Below are 19,853 nucleotides of genomic sequence, written 5' to 3' on the forward strand. Positions count from 1 at the left end.
GTGGTTTCCAAATATTTTCTCCCATTGAGTGGGTTGCCTTTTCACCTTCTTGACAAAGTCCATTGAAGCACAAAAGAATTTAAAGTTTAAAGAGGTCCCATTTATCCAATTTTTTTTCATTTGCTGCTTGTGCTTTCAGCGTAAGGTTTAAGAAACAATCACCTGGGAAGCAGATTTGGCTCAACAGATAGAGCATCCACCTACCACATGGGAAGTCCAGGGTTCAAACCCAGGGCCTCCTGACCCATGTGATGAGCTGGCCCATGCGCAGTGCTGATGCGCACAAGGAGTGCCGTGCCACACAGGGGTGTCCCCCACGTAGGGGAGCCCCACGTGCAAGGTGTGCGCCCCATAAGGAGAGCCACCCAGTGCGAAAAAAGTGCAGCCTGCCCAGGAGTGGCACTGCACACACGGAGAGCTGACACAGCAAGATGATGCAACAAAAAGAGACATGGATTCCCAGTGCCACTGATGAGAATACAAGCAGACACAGAAGAACACACAGCAAATGGACACAGACAGCAGACAACTGGAGGTGGGGGGGGAAGGGGAGAGAAATAAATAAAAAAATAAATGTTTAAAAAAAAAAAAGAAAAAACCACCTACTACCAGGTCATGAAGATGTTTCCCTACATTATCTTCTAGGAGGTTTATGGTTCTAGCTTTTAGATTTAGGTCTTTGATTCATTTCGCGTTAATTTTTGTATAAGGTGTGAGTCAGGAGTCCTCTTTATTTTGGCTATGGATATCCAGTTTCTCCCAGCATCATTTGTTGAATATACTGTCCTGCCCCAGCTGGGTGGTTTTGACCAGCTTGTCAAATATCACTTGACCATAGATGTGAGGGTCTGTTTCTGAACCATCAATTCAGTTCCACTGGTCAATCTGTCTATCTTTATGTTAGTACCATGCTGTTTTTCCACTATAGCTAGGTAATGTGATTTAAAATCTAGAGGTGAGAGTCCTCCAACTTCACTCTTTCTTTTTAAAATGTTTCTGGGACCCTTACCCTGAAAAATAAATTTGAATAGAGTTTTCCATTTCTTTAAAAGAAAAAAAAAAGGTTGTTGGAATTTTTATCAGAATTGCATGAATTTGTATATCAATTTGGGTAAAAGTGACTTTTTTTTTATTGATTTGGTAAAAATATTACATTAAAAAAATATGAGGTCCCATTCAACCCTACCACCCCCACCCCACCACTCCCCCCCCCCCCCCACAGCAACCCTCACTCCCATCATCATGACACATCCATTGCACCTGATAAGTACATCTCTGGGCATCTCTGCACCCCATGGTCAATGGTCCACATCATGGCCCATACTCTCCCACATTCCATCCAGTGGATCCTGGAAGGATTTACAATGTCCGGTGATTGCCCCTGAAGCACCATCCAGGGCAACTCTAAGTCCCAAAGGCACCTCCACCTCATTTCTTCCTGCCATCTTGATGATATTTTGTCTTCCAACGCATGAACATGGAATGTTCTTCCATTTACTTAGGTCTTTGATTTCTTTTAGCAATACATTGTAGTTTTCTGAATATAAGTGCTTTACATCCTTAATTAAGTTTATTCCTAAATATTTTATTCTTTTAGTCGCTATTGTAAATGGAATTTTTTCCTGACTTTCTTCTCAGATTGGTCATTATTAGTGTATAGAAACTACTGATTTTTTAGTATGAATCTTGTATCCTGCCACTCTGATGAACTTGTTTATTAGCTCTAATAGCTTTGTTGTCGCTTTTTCAGGACGTTCAAGGTATAGGATAAATCATCTGTGAATATAGAAAGTTTTACTTCTTTCTTTCCAATTTAGATGCCCTTCATTTCTTTTTCTTGCTTGAATACTCTAGCTAGAACCTCTAGCACTGAACAACAATGGTCACAGTGGACATTCTTGTCTTCTTTCCAGTTGCAACAGGAAAGATTTCAGTCTTTCACCATTGGGTACAATGTTAGCTGTGGGTTTCTCATATATGCCTTTTTATCATGTTGAGAAAGTTTCCTTCAATTCCCTTCCTTTGAAGTACTTTTTATCAAGAAAGGATGCTGTAGTTTGTCAAATGCTTTTTCTGCGTTAATCAAGATGATCATGTGATTTTCTTCTTTGATTTATTAATGTGGTGTATTACACTGATTAATTTTCTTGTGGTGAACCAAGAAAATTACGCCTGGTATAAAACCCACTTGAACAAGATCTGTTGTTGGATTCGATTAGCAAGTATTTTGTTGAATATTTGTGGATCCATATTCATGAGGGAAATGGGCCTGAAATTTTCTTTTTCCATAGTATCTTTATCTAACTTTGGTATTAGAGTGATATTGGCTTCATAGAATGAGTTCTTTCATGGCATTTTTTCCTGTTCAATTTTTTTGAAGTTTGAGTAAGACTTAAATTAAATTTTCTCTGAATGCTTGGTAGAATTCACCTGTGAAGCCATTTAGTCCTCAGCTTTTCATTTTGGAGAGTTGTTTGATGGCTGTTTCAATCTCTTGTGATTAGTCTGTTAAAGCCTTCTATTTCTTCTAGGATCAATGTAAGTTGTTTTTGTTCCTAGGAATTTGTCTGTTTCATCTACATGTTCTAGTTTGTTGGCATACAGTTGTTCATAGTATCCTCTTATGAATTCTTTTATTTCTCTGGGGTCAGTAGTAATGAACCCATTTCCATTTCTCATTTTATTCTCTTATTTTCTTTGTCAGTCTAGCTAAGGGTTGGTTAGTTTGTTAATCTTCTCGAACCAACTTTTGGTTATATTAGTTCTATTTTTTTGTTCTCAAATTCATTTATTTCTTCTGTGATCTTTGTTATTTCATTCCTTGTTCTTGCTTTGGGATTTGTCCGCAGTTCTTTTTCTGGTTCCTCCAGCTGTGTAGTTAGGCCATTAACTTTAGCTCTTTTTTTTTTTTTTAAGATTTATTTATTTCTCCCTCGCCCCCCCCTTGTTTGCACTTGTTATCAGCCTCTCTTCCGAACCTAGGTTCTCCCATGTGGGAGGGAAGGCCCCTCTGCTGGAGCCACCTCTGCTCCCTGTTCTGTTGTGTCCCTCGTTGTGTTTCCTGGCTGTGTCTCTTGGTTGTGTCGCCTCACTGTGTCATCTTGTTGCATCAGCTTGCTGCACCAGCTCACTCTCTTGCTCATCTTCTTTAGGAGGCACGGGAAACCGAACCTGGGACCTCCCATGTGCTTAGCAGGAGCCCAGCTGCTTGAGCCACGTCCACTGCCCTCTTTCTTCTTTTTTAATGTAAGCATTGAGGGCTATGTATTTCCTCTCAGCATTGCCTTTGCTGCATCCCATAGATTCTGATATGCTGTATTGTAGTTTTCATTTGTCTCCAGATAAGTATTGATTTCTTTTGCAATTTCTTCTTTGACACACTGATATTTAAGAGTGTGTTGTTTAATCTTCATATATTTGTGAATTTTCCCTTTTTCTGCCAGTTATTGATTTCCAGTTTTATTCTATTATGATCAGAGAAAGTGATTTGTGTAATTTTCTTCCATTTAAGTTTTTGAAATCTTTTTTGTGACTCAAAACATGGTCTATCTTGGAGAAGGACCCATGAGCACCTGAGAAGAATGTATAGCCTGTTGTTTTGAGGTGCAATGTTCTGTATATGTCTATTAGGTTTCATTCATTTATCATATTATTCAAACTCTCTGTTTCTTTATTGATTCTCTGCCCAGATGTTCGATCTAATGATGAGGGTGGTGTATTGAAGCCTCCAACTATTATTGTAGAGGAAGATATTTCTTCCTTCATTTTACCAGTATTTTCTTCATGTAATTTGGGGCATCCTGGTTAGATGCATATACATTTATGATTTCTATTTCTTCCTGGTGAATTGCCCCTTTTAATAATAATAATTTCCTTCCTTGTCTCTAATAGCAGCTTTGCTTTTAAAGTCTATTTCATCTGCTAGTACTCCAGATTTTTTTTTTTTTTTTTTGGTTATTGCATGCATGGAGTATGCAGCCTTTTGCCTTCTTTCTTTTTTTTAAGATTTATTTTATTTATTTCTCTCCCCTTCTCACCCATTCTCTGCTGTCTGTGTCCATTTGCTGTGTTGTTCTTCTGTGTCTGTTTGCATTCTTGTCATGCAGCTCTGGGAAACTGTCATTTTTTTTGTTGTATCCTCTTGCTGCATCACCTCTCCATGTGTGTGGCACCACTGCTGGGCGGGCTGTGCTTTTTTTTCCTGTGGGGCAGCTCTCCTTGCAGGGAACACTCCTTGCATGTGGGGTACTCCTACGCAAGGGACACCCCTGTGTGGCACGACACTCCTTGCGCATGGCAGCACTGCACATGGGCCAGCTCACCACATGGGTCAGGAGGACCTGGGTACTGAACCCTGGACCCTCCATGTGGTAGGCAAACACTCTATCAGTTGAGCCACAACTGCTTCCCCCTTTCACTTTCAATCTCTTGGTATCCTTGTGTATATGATGAGTCTCTAGTAGACAGCATGTAGATAGCTCATATTTTCTTATCCATTCCACCAGACTATGTCTTTTGATTAGGAATTTTAATCCATTAACATTCAACATTATTGCTGTGAAGGCAATTCTTACTTCATCCATTTTGACCTTTTAGTTTTATCTGTCATATCCTCTTTTAACCATGTCTTTTGCACTTATACTTTTGCTAATACAATATTCACATATAGACTCTCTTCCAAGCCTCACTCCTATCTTTTCTTCCAGGCTATAACACTTCCTTTAGTGTTTTCTGCAAAGGCAGCCTCTTGGTTACACACTCTCTTAGTTTCTATAAAACCAATATAATTTTAATTTCTTCGTAAAACCATAGGCCTTTGTGGCCTTTCACCTCTGACAGAACCCTGTGGTTTATGGCTCTTGGACACTAGAGGACTGAAATTTGACCTTCAGTAACACAAATGGTTTATCAGAGCAGATCTCTACAGTTTATTTTTATTTTAAAAGCACTTATCTAGGAGTCACTGAGCACTTCATAAATGTTTAATCCTAGCACTCCTATGAGGCAGGTGCTATTGTCATCCTCTTTGCACATGTGAAAAATGGAAGCACAGACCCTCACAAAGGGCAGAGAACAAACCTCCTTCCATCAACCTCAGCCATAAGCAGAGGAACAAGGAAGGAGGGTATGATAGAGAGGAAGGGCTCTATCCAGAAATGGCCCTGAGGGATGATACAGAAAGTCAGTCATGGGCGGCGGATTTGGCCCAGTGGTTAGGGCGTCCGTCTACCACATGGGAGGTCCGCGGTTCAAGCCCCGGGCCTCCTTGACCCGTGTGCAGCTGGCCCATGCGCAGTGCTAATGCGCACAAGGGGTGCCCTGCCACGCAGGGGTGTCCCCCGCGTAGGGGAGCCCCACGCGCAAGGAGTGCGCCCCATAAGGAGAGCCGCCCAGCACGAAAGAAAGTGCAGCCTGCCCAGGCATGGTGCCGCACACATGGAGAGCTGACACAACAAAAAGAAACACAGATTCCCGTGCCGCTGACAACAACAGAAGCGGACAAAGAAGTCGCAGCAAATAGACACAGAGAGCAGACAACTGGTGTGGTGGGGGAAGGTGAGAGAAATAAATAAATAAATAAATCTTTTTTTAAAAAATAGAAAGTCAGTCAGTTCGTCATCTAGATCCTGATTTTCTCCTCAGGACCCAGGACCCAGGGAAGTGGTGAGATTTCTAGGAAGAGCCCAAGGGAGAAGATTCTTGTGCCCCAGGGCCTGATTATCCCTTTAGTGAAGATCCTCTCGGACTGTCCCCCTTACGCCAACCTGAGACCAGCAACATCAAAGTGAGGCTCAGTCAGTCAGAAAGGATTCTGTGGCCAGAGAAACTGTACTTAAGGTACACCATACACATAATTCAGTCCCAGACAACAGTAAAACATGGAACAAACACCTCAGTGCTTAAAAAACAGTGCCAAGCGGTGGAACTTTGGAGTAATCCAGATTGACGACTCTCATCTTTGTTGATAAGGAAAATGAAGAACCAGACACCCATGTGGCTCCTAAGGATGGGCGGAAGCTAGGGCCTGGGCCTCACCCTCCAGTGGTCAAAGCCTTTGATGGGAGAGCTCAGGTTTTAATGTGGTTTGGCAAAATATTTGCTGCTCCATCAGCCTTACCTAGAGCTGTCAGAAAGGCTTTGGGAACCATCAACAGAGCTACAGAAAAGTTAGCAAAGACAAATGGACCCCTCAAACAAAAACAGCCCACCTTCTCTGCCAAAAAGATGACTGAGAAGATTGTTAAGGCAAAAAGTCCTGTTCCTGCCTTGGATGACATCGACCCAGAAATGGAAAAATTATTTCCCTACCATCCTCTAGATTTTGAGGGTTTTGTCCCCTGCAATGGGGTGCCCCACATGCAAGGAGTGTGCCCTGCAAGGAGAACCACCCTGTGTGAAAAAAGCTCACTCTGCACACACGGAAGGCCGAAGCAGCAAGATGACATAACAAAAAAGAGACACAGGAAACTTTTAAAAAGACGCAGTTTCCCAGTGCCACCTCATAACGCAAGCCAGACGCAGAAGAACACACAGCGAATGAACACAGAGAGCAGACAACAGAGGGGAAGGAGAGAGAAATAAATAAAATAAATCTAAAAAAAAAAAATTTTAAGAGAATTCCAAACACTCATTCCCCTATTCCACTTTCCAAAGGTATACTTCCATTTCTCTCCCATTGACCTTCGTGTTTGTTGTCATACATTCTATTTTCACATATATTAAAAAAACTCTAATACGTTTTATTTAAACCATCAATTTAGAGGGATTTAAATAATCATGGAAAAATCTAATTTACCTGCGGTCAATCATGTAGTTACCATTTCCAATACTCTTCATTGCTTGGTGTAAACCAGGAGTGGGCAAACAATGGCCTATGTTCCTTGACTGCCCTGTTTTTTCATATGGTCCATGAGCTAAGAATGTTTTTTTACATTATTAAAGGGGTTTTTAAAAAGAAGAATATTTGAAAGAAATGTATATGATATGCAAAGTTAAAGATGTATGCTATAAACCACTAAAATAACAAAATTAGAACTAATAGTCTAACAAAGAAGATAAAAAGGAATCATAAAGCAATATTTGATCACCCCTAAGAAAGCAGAATGAAAAGAAAAAGTGAACAATGAACAGGGGACAAATTTAAAGGTGAATGAGGCTGGACTAGTTTGGTATCAAGTATATCCTACTTTTTCGTGTCTGACACTTTAGAATGTGGCAGATGTCAACCCAAAGTCCAAGATATTAGCCAAAGTCCCACTCAAAATCCTATAATAATATGCTTTTAAAATCTAGGGGGAAATACCTGAAATGGTTGCCCTACTACCACCATCTCCACCTCCTCCAATCTTGTATCCAGCCCTAATATTACTCGTCCCTGACCCCCCACAGCATACTAGGAAGGGTGAGAAAGAGAGTAACATCAACACAGGGTGGGGAAGCAGAATTAAAGCCACCAACACTGGACAAGAGGAGAAGTTGTGAGGCAGTAGGAAAGAGCATGGTTTGGGCGTCAGATTGGAGATCTGCAAAATGAAGATAGAGATACGAAACTTGAAGGATTTAGTAAGGCTTTTAGATAAGATATGAACATCCTCTTCCACCACAGTGCTGGTAATATAGTGAATGTTTAGTTAGTGGGTGTCTAATTATTAGCATTAACTAAATTGAGATGAAAACTGACTCTTTCCTTCCCTACGATTTCCCTCCCTTCCTCACCCAGGACAAAGGAAAGTTCCAAACTGCTGTGAACCGGGTTTTTCAGTGAATCCCTGGACTTCCCCAGATAGTAAGAATCGAGAGTGTCTGGAGCTGGACTCAGACGAGCTCACTCATTGGAGCCAACCTTAAGTTTGGCCACCCGATAATCACTGGTTCTCTTCATAGCTGATGTCTCACACTCCCACAGATGCACCCTCTGCTTAAAGAAAAACAATGGATGTATAGTTGAGGCTTGGAATGCTTCCAAAACTGCTGACACAGCCAACCAGAGAAACCACCTCATAGAAGCAAGCAGCCATGAGATTTAGGGGAGCTTGCTGATCATCCTGGTAAGTCCCTGCTAAGAAGCAGGGCCTTGGGAGCAGCTGTGGCTCAAGCAGTTGAGCACCTGCTTCCCACATGGGAGGTCCCGGGCTCGGTTCCTGGTGCCTATTAGAGGAAAAAAATAACAACAACAAGCAAAACAAACAAAAAACCAACACAGGGGAGGATGTGGCTCAGCGGCTGAGCGCCAGCTTCCCACATATGAGGTCCCGGGTTCCATCCCCAGTTCCCAGTACCTTAAAAAAATTAAAAAAAAAAAAAAAGCAGGGTCTCAAATGAAATCAGTCCACAAGAAAAGAATCAGGAAAAAAAGACTCTGTGCCCCCAAAATTCTGCCAGCCTACCAGACTTCTTGTAAGTACTCAATCATTCCATTCATCTATCCCAGAGCTGTTTATTTAAGAACTTACACTGTGGGAGGGGGTATACGAGGTGTCAGGTGTCAGGGATACAGTGGTGAGCAAAAAAAATAGACTTTACCTTCTTGGAGCAAAGAGGCATAACTTGAGGAATTTTAACAAGGGAAGTGATGGGATCAAATTCAAAAGGGACAGGATTGGAAGGAACGAGGTTAAGAGTTTCCATCGATGACCACTACTGAATGAATTTGAGGGAAATATAATGGCTGAGGTGAGGAGACCTAGAGGGTTTCTGGGAGAAGTCAGAGTGGAGAAAAATACCCAGCTGTCCAAATTTAGGAACTGGGTGAAGAGTTCCATTCTCTGGAATACAGAACACAGAATGACAATCCAGTTTAGAAGAGGACACCAATGAGTTCAGATGTGGACATGCTGGGTTTGAGGTGTCTTTGGAAAATCCAGGTGACAGTGTCCCATACAGTTATAAATGTGGATTCTGAGTTTGGGGGTGAGACTTGGGAGTCACCCACTCAAGGATGATAGTGGAAGCCACAGAAGGGCTGAGGGGGCTGTCTGAATGAGAAAAGAACCTAGGATAGCACCCTGGAAAATATCAATATTCAAAGGCCAAGCAATGAAAATAATCCCAAAAATAAAAGTGAGAAGAAACAACTATAGAAAACAAGAAGAGGGAAGCATGACAGAAGTTAAGGAAAGAAATCACTTCAAAAATGAGAGAGGGGGAGCAGATGTAGCTCAAGTGGTTGAGCGCCTGCTTCCCATGTACAAGGTCTGGGTTCCATCCCCGGTACCTCCTAAAAACAAACAAATGAAAAAACCAGTTCTCACTGGGGAGTGGATGCAGCTCAGTGGTTGAGCACCTGCTTCCCATGTACAAAGTCCTGGGATTCAATCCCCAGAACCTCTTAAAAGAAAAAAAATGAGAGAGGGGACCACTTCACACCAGTATGACTATGCTCAAAAAAAGATAGTAACAAGTGTTGATGAAGATATGGGGAAAACAAAACTCTCACACATTGCCATTGGGAATGTCAAATGTTGCAGTTACTTTGGAAAATAGTTTGGCAGTTCCTCAAAAAGTTAAATATAGAGTTACCATATGGTCTGATAATTCCACTCCTAAGTATATACCCAAGAGAAATGAAAACATGTTCACACAAAAACTTGTACACAAATATTCAGAAAATTATGTTCATAGCCTTTGTGGATGAATGGATGGACAAAAATAGTATATATCCATATGATGGAATATTATAAAGTAATACATACTATATATCATATTTAGTAATATACAGTGATATTATACATGGAGCAGCATGTATCTCACTCTCTTTGTGAGATACATGCTACTCCATGAATGAACCTTGAAAACATTATGCTAAGTGAAGGAAGCCAGACACAAAAGGCCCCATATTGTATGCTTCTATTTATATGAAATGTCCAAATAAGCAAATCCATAGCTCTTATTATCCTTAATATCCTTTCTCACCCATTCAAGGGCATTTCTCAAGTTATTCTTTTCCTCTCCCACATCATCAATATTTCCTCTCTTCTGGATCATTCCCATCATCACACAAGCATAATGTTACTTCTCCTAATTTAGAAAAACTTTCTTGGCCCTATTTCCCCCTCTAGTTACCATCAGATTTCTCTCCTTCCTTTAAAGCAAGACTCATTGAAAGAGCAGTTTATATCTGTTTCCAAATCCTCTTCTTTCTTGACCTATGACCTCCATGTTACTAAATCCAGTGGTCTAGTCTCCATCTTCATCCCACCTGTCCTGCGAACACTTGTCCTCCTAGGCTCTCATCACTTGGCTTCCAGGATACCACACTTACCTGCTCTTCCTCCAACCTTCTGCCCACTGTGCATTTTCTGTGGCTGACTCTTTCCTTCTCATCTCCTTGACCTCTAACTGTTGAACATGCTTTAGGACTAAGTCCTTGGAATCTTCTCTGTTCTACCCTCCCTAATGTGAATTCATAACCCTCAGTGCCTCCACTTTGGTCTAAGCCACCATTGTCCCTTGCCTGGATTATTGCAACAGAATCCTAGTTCATCTTCCTGCTTCTCTCACTGCCCCCCTGCAGTCTGTTCTCAACTCAACATAGCAGCCATGTCACACCCTAACAGCAGGTCATCTCCAACCCCAGGGCCTTTGCACTGTTGATTCTCCCTCTCAGGATACTTATCCCCAAGATACCTCAACAGCTAGCTCCCTCACTTCTTCTGATGTGTATTCAAGAACCACCTTCTCAAAGAAGACCCCTCGATCATATTATCTAAAACCTAACACCCCCATCCCAGCATGACATTTTATATCCCCAGTACATTGTATGTTTTATTTTGTTTTGTTTTGTTTATTGTTTGTCTCTCCACCCTCCTTGAGAGCAAGGATTTTTGTTCACCTTGTAGTATTGTACATCCGCAGTGCCTCAAACAGCACCTGGCACACAGTATGTGCTCAACAAATATTTCTTGAATGAATGGTTGGCCTTAGTAGACACACACACACTACTTGGTTTTGTCTTGCTTTCCAGACATATTAAGCCACATTAGAATGTAGCAGAAAAGCAAATACTTCCAAATATGCAATGTGAGGACTAGAATTGATGGAGTGACTGAAAGCATATAATGTCTGTGATGAACACAATTGTGTGCATAATTATGTTTAGTTCTTACAGTCACCCTATTGCATAGATGTAGCCTTACCCATTTTGCAGATAAGAAACCTAAGCGTCAGAGAAGTTACCTTGTCCAAATGGCAGACCCAGAGTCCACGTTATTTCCACAAAGTATCAAACCTATTTGTGTGTCATATTTGTTGGAGAACTTGGGGGAGGGAGGACTAAAAAGTATAATATGCAGTGTTAGAGAAAGTGTGGGAAATGGACACTCTCACACTATTGATACAAATGCAATTTGGCATCATCTTTCAAGAGAACAGTTTAGCAATATACTTTAAAAAGCCTTGCAGGAAATATGTGAAAAGATTTATGTATAGGATTGTTTATTTCAGTGGTAGTTCTAATAATAATTTTAAAAGAAAACTATATAAATGTCTAGCAAATGAGGATTGGTTTTTAAAATATGGTTTACCCACTTGATAGAATATTCTGAATCCACTACAAAGTATTATAGAAGTATATTTATTGACATACAAAGATTTTGTGACATATCATTAAATAAAAAGCATTATGTAAAATTGAATGTAGACTATTTTGTTTATATATTTACAAAGTTAAAATTATACAATCCTATATCTACATTTATACCGTTAAAAGCATATAGAAAAGCATAATAGTTAATCTCTAGATGGTAGGATTTGGATGTGTTTAAATTATTTATATCTTGTCATTTTTCTATAATAAGCATGAATTAGATAGCATTTTGTTAACAGAAACTGAAGCTGCCAAAAAAAAAAAAAAAAACATTTTCAGGACAATTCAACAACAAACTAAGGTAAGCAGATGTGGCTCAACAGATAGAGCATCCGCCTACCACATGGGAGGTCCAGGGTTCAAACCCAGGGTCTCCTGGCCCATGTGGTGAACTCTGGCCCACACACAGTGCTGCTGTGTGCAAGGAGTGCCATGCCATGCAGGGCTGTCCCCTGCATAGGGAGCCCCATGCGCAAGGAGTGCCACCCCATGTGAAAAAAAGGGCAGCCCACCCAGGAGTGGTGCCACACACACGGAGAGCTAACGCAGCAAGATGACGCACAGATTCCCAGTGCTGCCGAGAATACAAGTAGACACAGAAGGACACACAGTGAATAGACACAGAGAACAGACAACAGGAGGTGGGGAAGGGGAGAGAAATAAATAATAAATCTTAAAACAACAACAACAACAAACTAAGGGAAATATGGTAGAATAGAGTGTCGGTTTAGTCGGCCCACTGTACCTTAGCCAGACCTTAAGTCATCAAGATAAAGTTAAATTAATTTACCCATGCTTTTCACTAAGACAATGAATCACAGTAATCACATTAGAGAATCAAATTAGAGAATTTTACATATAAAAGGTAATTTTAAAACATTGCTTATGTTATACTCTCTAGTAACTGCAGTTATCTGGAAAAGTCATCTTTTCCAGACTTCTCCATGACAATTTGAGATAAATAAGATCTAAATTAATGGTCAACTTGTTTATTACAGGATAAGCCCTCTGAAAGGACAGAATCAGAACACAGTTTCGTGGGAAAAGAATATATTTGAAAGGACTCATTTCTTCCTAGAAGTATACAGAAAAGAACTAAGGAAGTCTTCTGAATTCTGCCTAAATTTATACAATTTGTTAAAAACCAGAACCTCCAATATATAGCAATAGAAGTCCTTGAATAAAAGTGAGACCAAGGACACTTTTTCTCATTAAAACCAATATGACACAATAGCTGAAAGCTAAGATCCCAAGAGCATCTCTTTCAAATCTAATTTACCTTGTCCCTCCATTTAATGAAATGTCATTTCAAATTCATTATGTTGAAGCATTTTACAAATCATTTCTATGGCTATATTAAGTGTATATTATGGTATTCTAATTAATTTTAAGTAAATTTCTATACTAAATCAAGGTCTCTTGGGAAACTTTTTCAATTTTGCTACTAATACATTTTGGCCAAAACAGGAATTCTGTGAAAGAATAATTTAAGAAAGCTGGTTACTTCCACTCTATGTTACTATATCATGAAATAAGGCAAAATAATTTAGTAAAACATTTAAATTTGAATTTTTGACTTGGTAAAAGCTTGTAGTATACTATATTTTATTTTTCTAACCACTGATATTCAAGCTGGTAGGCTTTCCTGAAGTCAAATTTGGATAGGGCGAGCTACTAAAATTTAAGGGTTTTATAACTAATAATAATATTGACTATTTATTAAGCTCTTGCTGTACGCCAGGCATCATGCTAACTACCTCGCATGAGTCATCTCCTTTAACTCTGACAATATTCTAAGAGGTACTATTGCAAATAAATACCTAAAAGATCTCGTCACAGTGCAATATTCCATGAATCATTCAACCATTCCTCTATTGATGGATATTTAGGTTGTTCCCAAAGTTTTTGCAATTACATTTAAAAAAAAAACTGCTATAAACATACTTGAGCCTCAGTGTGTCAACAGACCAAACATATCCATTGGCTGAGCTAGCTGGAGCAGGTGCGGGGAGGGCTGCACATGGCCTTAAATTCTGCAGTGCCCTCAAGGAGCTTTCAGAACCAAGGGGAATGGTTCCCCTGACCGTGGGCATCCGAGTTCCAGATGTTTCTTCCTCTCACCCTAGAAAAGGTGGAACCTCAAAAGAATACGCTTCCTCTTCTGTAGTTCCTCCCACAGAGCACCCAGCTCTCTTTCATTCCTGGCACAGATCTGAGAGACTCAAGTGACACTTTGCTGATTCTCTGCTTCTAGGTGTCCCTAGAAGAGCCTGCTTTGTGTGTATACCATGTGACAATGTGGTGTTTGCCTTCACCCACTATTACACACAGTGATTTTCTTTCCATAGGGTAAGTGTTTCAGTGTCTATGAGAAATAATTCATAAATCAAGAAATTAATTTAATATTGATAAGTTATACAAATACAGTAATGGGTCTTTCCCTGGGAAAAGACTGCGGGAAGCCCTGGAATAATATCTAGAATACTTGCTTCTCATCAAAGTTCTATAGCTATCTAACTTTGTACACATGACCTAATCTTCTTTGAACTCATATTTTAAATAGCAGATATTAATATCTACTCTGCCATACACAATTGCTATTTTTCCATTTTACCAGATGGAGACCACAGATGTGAAATATGCTAAAATTATAAACCATACATATTCCATGTTAAAATAGAAGAAAAATAACAACTTCAAACACAACAATAAAACACAAAGAAATGAAATGGCTTTCCAAAGCATAATGAGATGTGGAGACATATCAACCCTGACTAAATGTAAATCTTTGCGATTTGGTCATATATAAAATCGATGGCATAGAGAACTTACTAGGAACACATGAAGTCCTAGCATTTGGAATCTTATATCTCATCAGAGCATTTCCATCCTAGAATAAGATAAACAATGAAAACCAGAAATAAAAGACAAATCATTTAGCTCATTAATTATATTATCTCTGGACCCATGGGTATGTTTCCATATGCAAAATGATGTTTAAAAACTGATCCAAAAAGAAGAGGTCCTTGTGCCTGAATTCTTCTATGTCCTCGATGTGGGACAGCAGACACAGATCTTAATTTGGGGCCACTACTGTGGAACCCCACAGAAACAGCAGAATGCTTGGATTAAATCTGTTTCTGATCACAACTCTGGGCGGTGCCCCAATTCATTTAATATTGGCTACTCCACAGACATGTATCCATGAAAAGACTGCAATTCTGCCAAGACAAGGATTTACATATCAAATGAGAATAATCACAAGCCAAGTTTAAGGATTAATTTCTTCCAACCAAAGGAAAGAAGGGCAAGGATTAATGAGCCAAGCACACAAAAGAGGAACTGCGAGCATTCTCATACACTCATATAATGTTGGAAGCAGTATACATTTTTAGAAATTTCTGGAATCCAATCTGGAAGTAAATATTAAAGGGATTAAAATTGTGAACATAGGGGGAGCAGATGTGGCCCAAGGAGTTAAGCACCCACCTCCCACATGGGAGGTCCCAGGTTCAGTTCCCAGTGCCTCCTAAAGACAAACAGTAAGCAAAAACATAAGCAGAAAGCAAGTGCAAACACCAAGCAAAAACAATGAGCAAACAGGCGAGGGAACCATCCCTGGGGGGGTGGGGGGTGGGAGAAGAAACTGTGCATGTAATTGCTCCAGCAATTCCACTTCCTGACATATCCTATTGAAACAATCAATATGTGAACAAATATTTCTCTATAAGGTGTCCATTCAATTTAAAATAGTGAAAAAGCAAAATGACTTAAAGGTCTGTTGAAATGAGTTAAATCATTATGATAGATTCATATGACGGAATATTTTGTAGCCAATAAAAATCATGTGACAGAAGATGATTTGCTATATGAAGAAATGTTCATGATATATAATAAATAAAACAGTATCTATTGCTAAATTCCATTTCTGTATACATGTGTGCATGTAGGAATGTGCATGTATATATATGATATAAATATATATTATAACATATATCTTTATTTCTTATACATAGAAAAACTAATGGAAATAGATATTGCAAATGTTAATGGTGGTCATTTTTGAGCAGAAAGATTGTGGATGATTTTTATTCTTTTAATTGAGCTTTTCTGTACAGTATTTTTGACACTTTTCTTAATTAATAATAGCTAATTTTATACCAGATTTTTTAATGGAAAAAAGTATAAATTGCAAAAGAAAAATTACAAAAATACTGTGGACAATTAAAGTACCATTAGTATGTAAGTACATAGAAAGGTGGTGTCCATTTAAAGGGGAAAAGGCTCATATAAGTGTTTAAATTCTGATATTTTTTAAAAAGAAAAATTGTTGAGGCATTGGAATACAATGGACCAAACCATGTCTAGGCAAAAATGAGACTGAGCCCTTCTCTGCCATTGGGCGTGTCACTTAACCTCTCTGGAGCAAACCTTCCTTAACTAGAAAATAAGATTTGACAAGATATTCTGGAACTTTCCTTCCAGTCCTAAAATGCTGAATGTTACTTTATAATCCTATCTTATTTTTTAAAGTCACTGAAATGTACAAAGGATAAACATAGACGCAAACATTAACAAATGTTCTCAAGGGGTGATTCTCATTTTCGGAACCATTTTCCTACCTGAAGAGGAAGAGGTACGGTTACCTACATGTTCAGAGTAATCATATGTCTTTTCCACTCTGTTTATTAACCCTGAACCCTGAAATTCAGTGACTGCCAGAATTTCTTTCTAGTTGGAATCTTGCCTTCCTGCCCCCTGGCAAGTCACAATTTAAGGCGCATAAGTAATAAATTTAGTGGGATTTATTTCACCATTATGAAGTGCAGGCTCTAAAGAAGTGGCTAAACGCTTCTGTAGCTACTGCTTTGGACTAATCCTGAGCTACTATAATGTCTTTTATTGGAATATTAGATGGTGAATAGAGAACAGAGAGAAGCCCAGCTTCTCTTAAGATGTGGATGAAAAGAATCATCACTTATCTACTGCTGGTTCTATATATGTATCTTACTTTCTTGAGATAAAGATTATCATCTCCATTTTACAGTGAGGGAAACTTAGTAGCCCAAGTATCACTCAGAGAAAGAGATAACCTCAAAACATCTCACGTTTGTAATACTCCTCGGTATAACAGGTCCATATTTTTTTAAGTGGAAATCATGTTATATTCTAAATAGCAACAGTTCATCTCCCTGAAAACCTGGAGATTCTTTTTGCTTAAAAAAAAGGTAGATCTTCTTAACATATACCTTACATGGTTATTTTTAAGAGTAAGTGATGTGAAAGAGTAATGGATTATTCCATCATATAGACCTTTCAAATGTCTATCAAATACAAAACTGTTAAGAACTTGGAGCAAGTCTTTAGATCTAGCATTTTAATTAGTTCCAAAATTGCATCTCAAAATAACTTTTCCTGGGAAACGGACTTTGGCCCAGTGGTTAGGGCGTCCGTCTACCATATGGGTGGTCCGCGGTTCAAACCCCGGGCCTCCCTGACCCGTGTGGAGCTGGCCATGCGCAGCGCGCAAGGAGTGCTGTGCCACGCAAGGGTGTCCCCCGCGTGGGGGAGCCCCATGCGCAAGGAGTGTGCCCGTGAGGAAAGCCGCCCAGCGTGAAAAGAAAGAGCAGCCTGCCCAGGAATGGCGCCGCCCACACTTCCCGTGCCGCTGACGACAACAGAAGCGGACAAAGAAACAAAGACGCAGCAAATAGACACCAAGAACAGACAACCAGGGGAGGGGGGGGAATTAAATAAATAAATAAATCTTTAAAAAATAAATAAATAAATAACTTTTCCTGACACCCATTTTTCCAAAGCCAAAAAAAAACAAACAGAAAGTGAAATTTTTGATAAATAATTGCACAGTGCTTCTCAAAGATGACTCTCTCTCTAACTATGGTCTTAGAATATTTTGACTAACTTCCATCATTTTAGTTACTTAAGTGCTTTGACAGCTTGCAGCCGATTCTGATTTTAAGAGCAACACGCCTTTAGAGACATTCCCTACTAAACACTGTTTTTATGAAACTGCAATTTGTTAATACTGACATTTGCAATTTTACCAAACCATCCAATCTATCCCATCTTTAGGAGTTAGTGGTGAAAACTTACCTCCTTGTACTTTCTCATCTTTGCTGGTTTTCTGGGAACTATGTGAAAATAACTGCAAAAGAAGAAAATGAAACATAATTAGATGATACATATTTGGAGCATTTGAGACTCTTTAGAGATTACTTCTTTTCAGCATTAAAATATATAAAAAACCCACAGCAATTTAAAACTAAAATAACGAACACTGTAAATGATAGACTCCAAATCTATATATAATAGCAATGCCATAGTAAGGAAATTTTTCATACTGGATAACATTGGCATTGTATGGTGGAAAACTGTCTCTTAGATGACAACACTTTTCCTTTTATAATTTTATTAATCAGAGGGCTATGGACTGTAGTTATTAATAATATAATAATATATTATTCATCAATTGTACAAAGGTACCCCGCTAATGCAAAATGATAATAATAGGGAAAACTGTTGAGGGGGGAGAGGACATGAGAACTTTGTACTTTCTGCATGATTTTTCTGTAAAACACCAATTAAAAAAAAAAAAAAAGAATGACTACAACTTGAACTTGCTAATACAAACAAAAAAAAAGAGAACCAAGTAGACAGGCACACAGAGGGAGGTTAGAGATCATCAAACTCGACTCCCTTTTGCAACCAGGTCCCTAAGGGCCCAAACAAGTAAGCTCATCGAAGGTGCCACAACTGGCCAAAGTCCAAGCAGAGATCTAGATTCCTTATCCCACTTCTTTTCAACACCACCATAACCTTCTGTTGCACAATGTTTCATCACGTTCCCATTTGGTCAAAACCGCAAACTGGTAAGAGTCACCAGAATAAAATTTGTGTAAGTCCTAGTAATACAATTTTACCTCTTAGGGCCTTTGGATGGCCTTCCATAGCCATCATAAATAAAACAAAATTTGTTAGAACTATAATGCCTCAAGATTCACATCTGAGGATTGTGGGATGGCAACAGACTAACAAGCAGAGCTGAGTGCTCTCAGAAAAACAACGCAGGAAGAACCAAAAGCCGTCCAGGCGGCCTGCTTTGAGGGTCAGCAGACAAGGACAGTGCTACACGACCCCCAGAGGGCAAGGAACAGAGAGACCAGAAAACCCTAAAGCAAGCGTAGTTACCAGGCCGCACCGCAGCAGGGAAGGGGTCCCCTCCCAGGGAAGGGGTCCCCTCCCCTACCCCCAAGGCATTAAGCCGGGTAAACACCCTGGCTCACTGTAGCCGGCTGAGAGGGGAGCAGCCCTCCTCCCTGTCAGCTGTTTCAAAGGGCAAGGGAGGGTGCTTTTCCTCAGTGAATTTGGCCAGCAGAGTACCTTTGAATCTGGAGTTTCAACACAGGAGCCCAGGCCCAGACCGAAGGACCTCCATGGAAATGTGCGCTGCCTAGCGCCACCTGCTGGCCAGTCTGGAAACTGCATGGACAAAATCTGCTGGTACTCTCTGTATCTGGGAGAAAATCTGCACCCCATAGTGAGTCCCTGGCCTGATTTTGAAAACTTAAACTAGGCAATTTTAAAGACTGAGAATAAGTTGAACCAAATATCAAAGAAGAGCTGGGGGGGGGGGTGGAATAGGCAAGAGAGAGAAATTAGCCCCCAGAGTAAATACAACGGACTAGTCAGATGCTTAGACATAAGCAAAAAATTATAAGTCATAGCAGGAAACAGGAAGAGATGGCCCAGGCAAAAAAACAAGCCAAATATCCTAAAAAGATACAGAATTTAATACAATTAATCAGCGATAATCACACAACTCTCCTAAATCACTGCAAAGAATTTAAAGAAAATATGACTAAAGAAATAAAGGATATTAAGAAGACACTGGGAGAGCATAGAGAACAATTTGAATGGTTGCAAAGAAAAGTAACAGATCTTATGAGAATGAAAGACGCAATGGATGTGATTAAAAACACATTAGGGTAGCAGCCAGCAGCCCAGCTTCGAGAAGGCTCTCGGGGAGCCGCATGCCACAGCACGGCCAAGATGCCCAAGAGGAAGGTCAGCTCCACCAAAGCCGCAGGGAACGAGGAGCCCAAGAGGAGGTCAGCTCTGCTAAACTGCTCCTATGAAAGCGGAAGCAAAGCCAAAAAAGGCAGCAGGAAAGGATAAACCTTCAGACAAAAAAGTGCAACCAAAAGGAAAAAGGGGAGCAAAGGGAAAACAAGCTGAAGTGGCTAACCAA

General features: G+C 39.8%; 1 protein-coding gene across 7 annotated transcripts in view; it reads right to left on the reverse strand.

Moving 5' to 3' along the window:
- DCDC2C (doublecortin domain containing 2C) overlaps nucleotides 1-19,853 on the reverse strand; it is a 178,454-nt gene that overhangs the window by 148,345 nt on the left and 10,256 nt on the right. For all 7 annotated transcript variants that reach the window (XR_009183470.1, XR_009183471.1, XM_058287930.2 and 4 more), the window contains exon 2: nucleotides 17,699-17,750. Coding sequence is in view for 5 of the 7 variants with exons in the window: in XM_058287930.2 (XP_058143913.1) it covers nucleotides 17,699-17,750 (52 nt within the window). In the remaining 2 variants the exon portion in view is untranslated. The remainder of the gene's footprint in view (nucleotides 1-17,698; nucleotides 17,751-19,853) is intronic.

This window comes from Dasypus novemcinctus, chromosome 25 (genome assembly GCF_030445035.2).
Source record: "Dasypus novemcinctus isolate mDasNov1 chromosome 25, mDasNov1.1.hap2, whole genome shotgun sequence".
In the NCBI taxonomy this organism is placed as follows: Eukaryota; Metazoa; Chordata; class Mammalia; order Cingulata; family Dasypodidae; genus Dasypus; species Dasypus novemcinctus.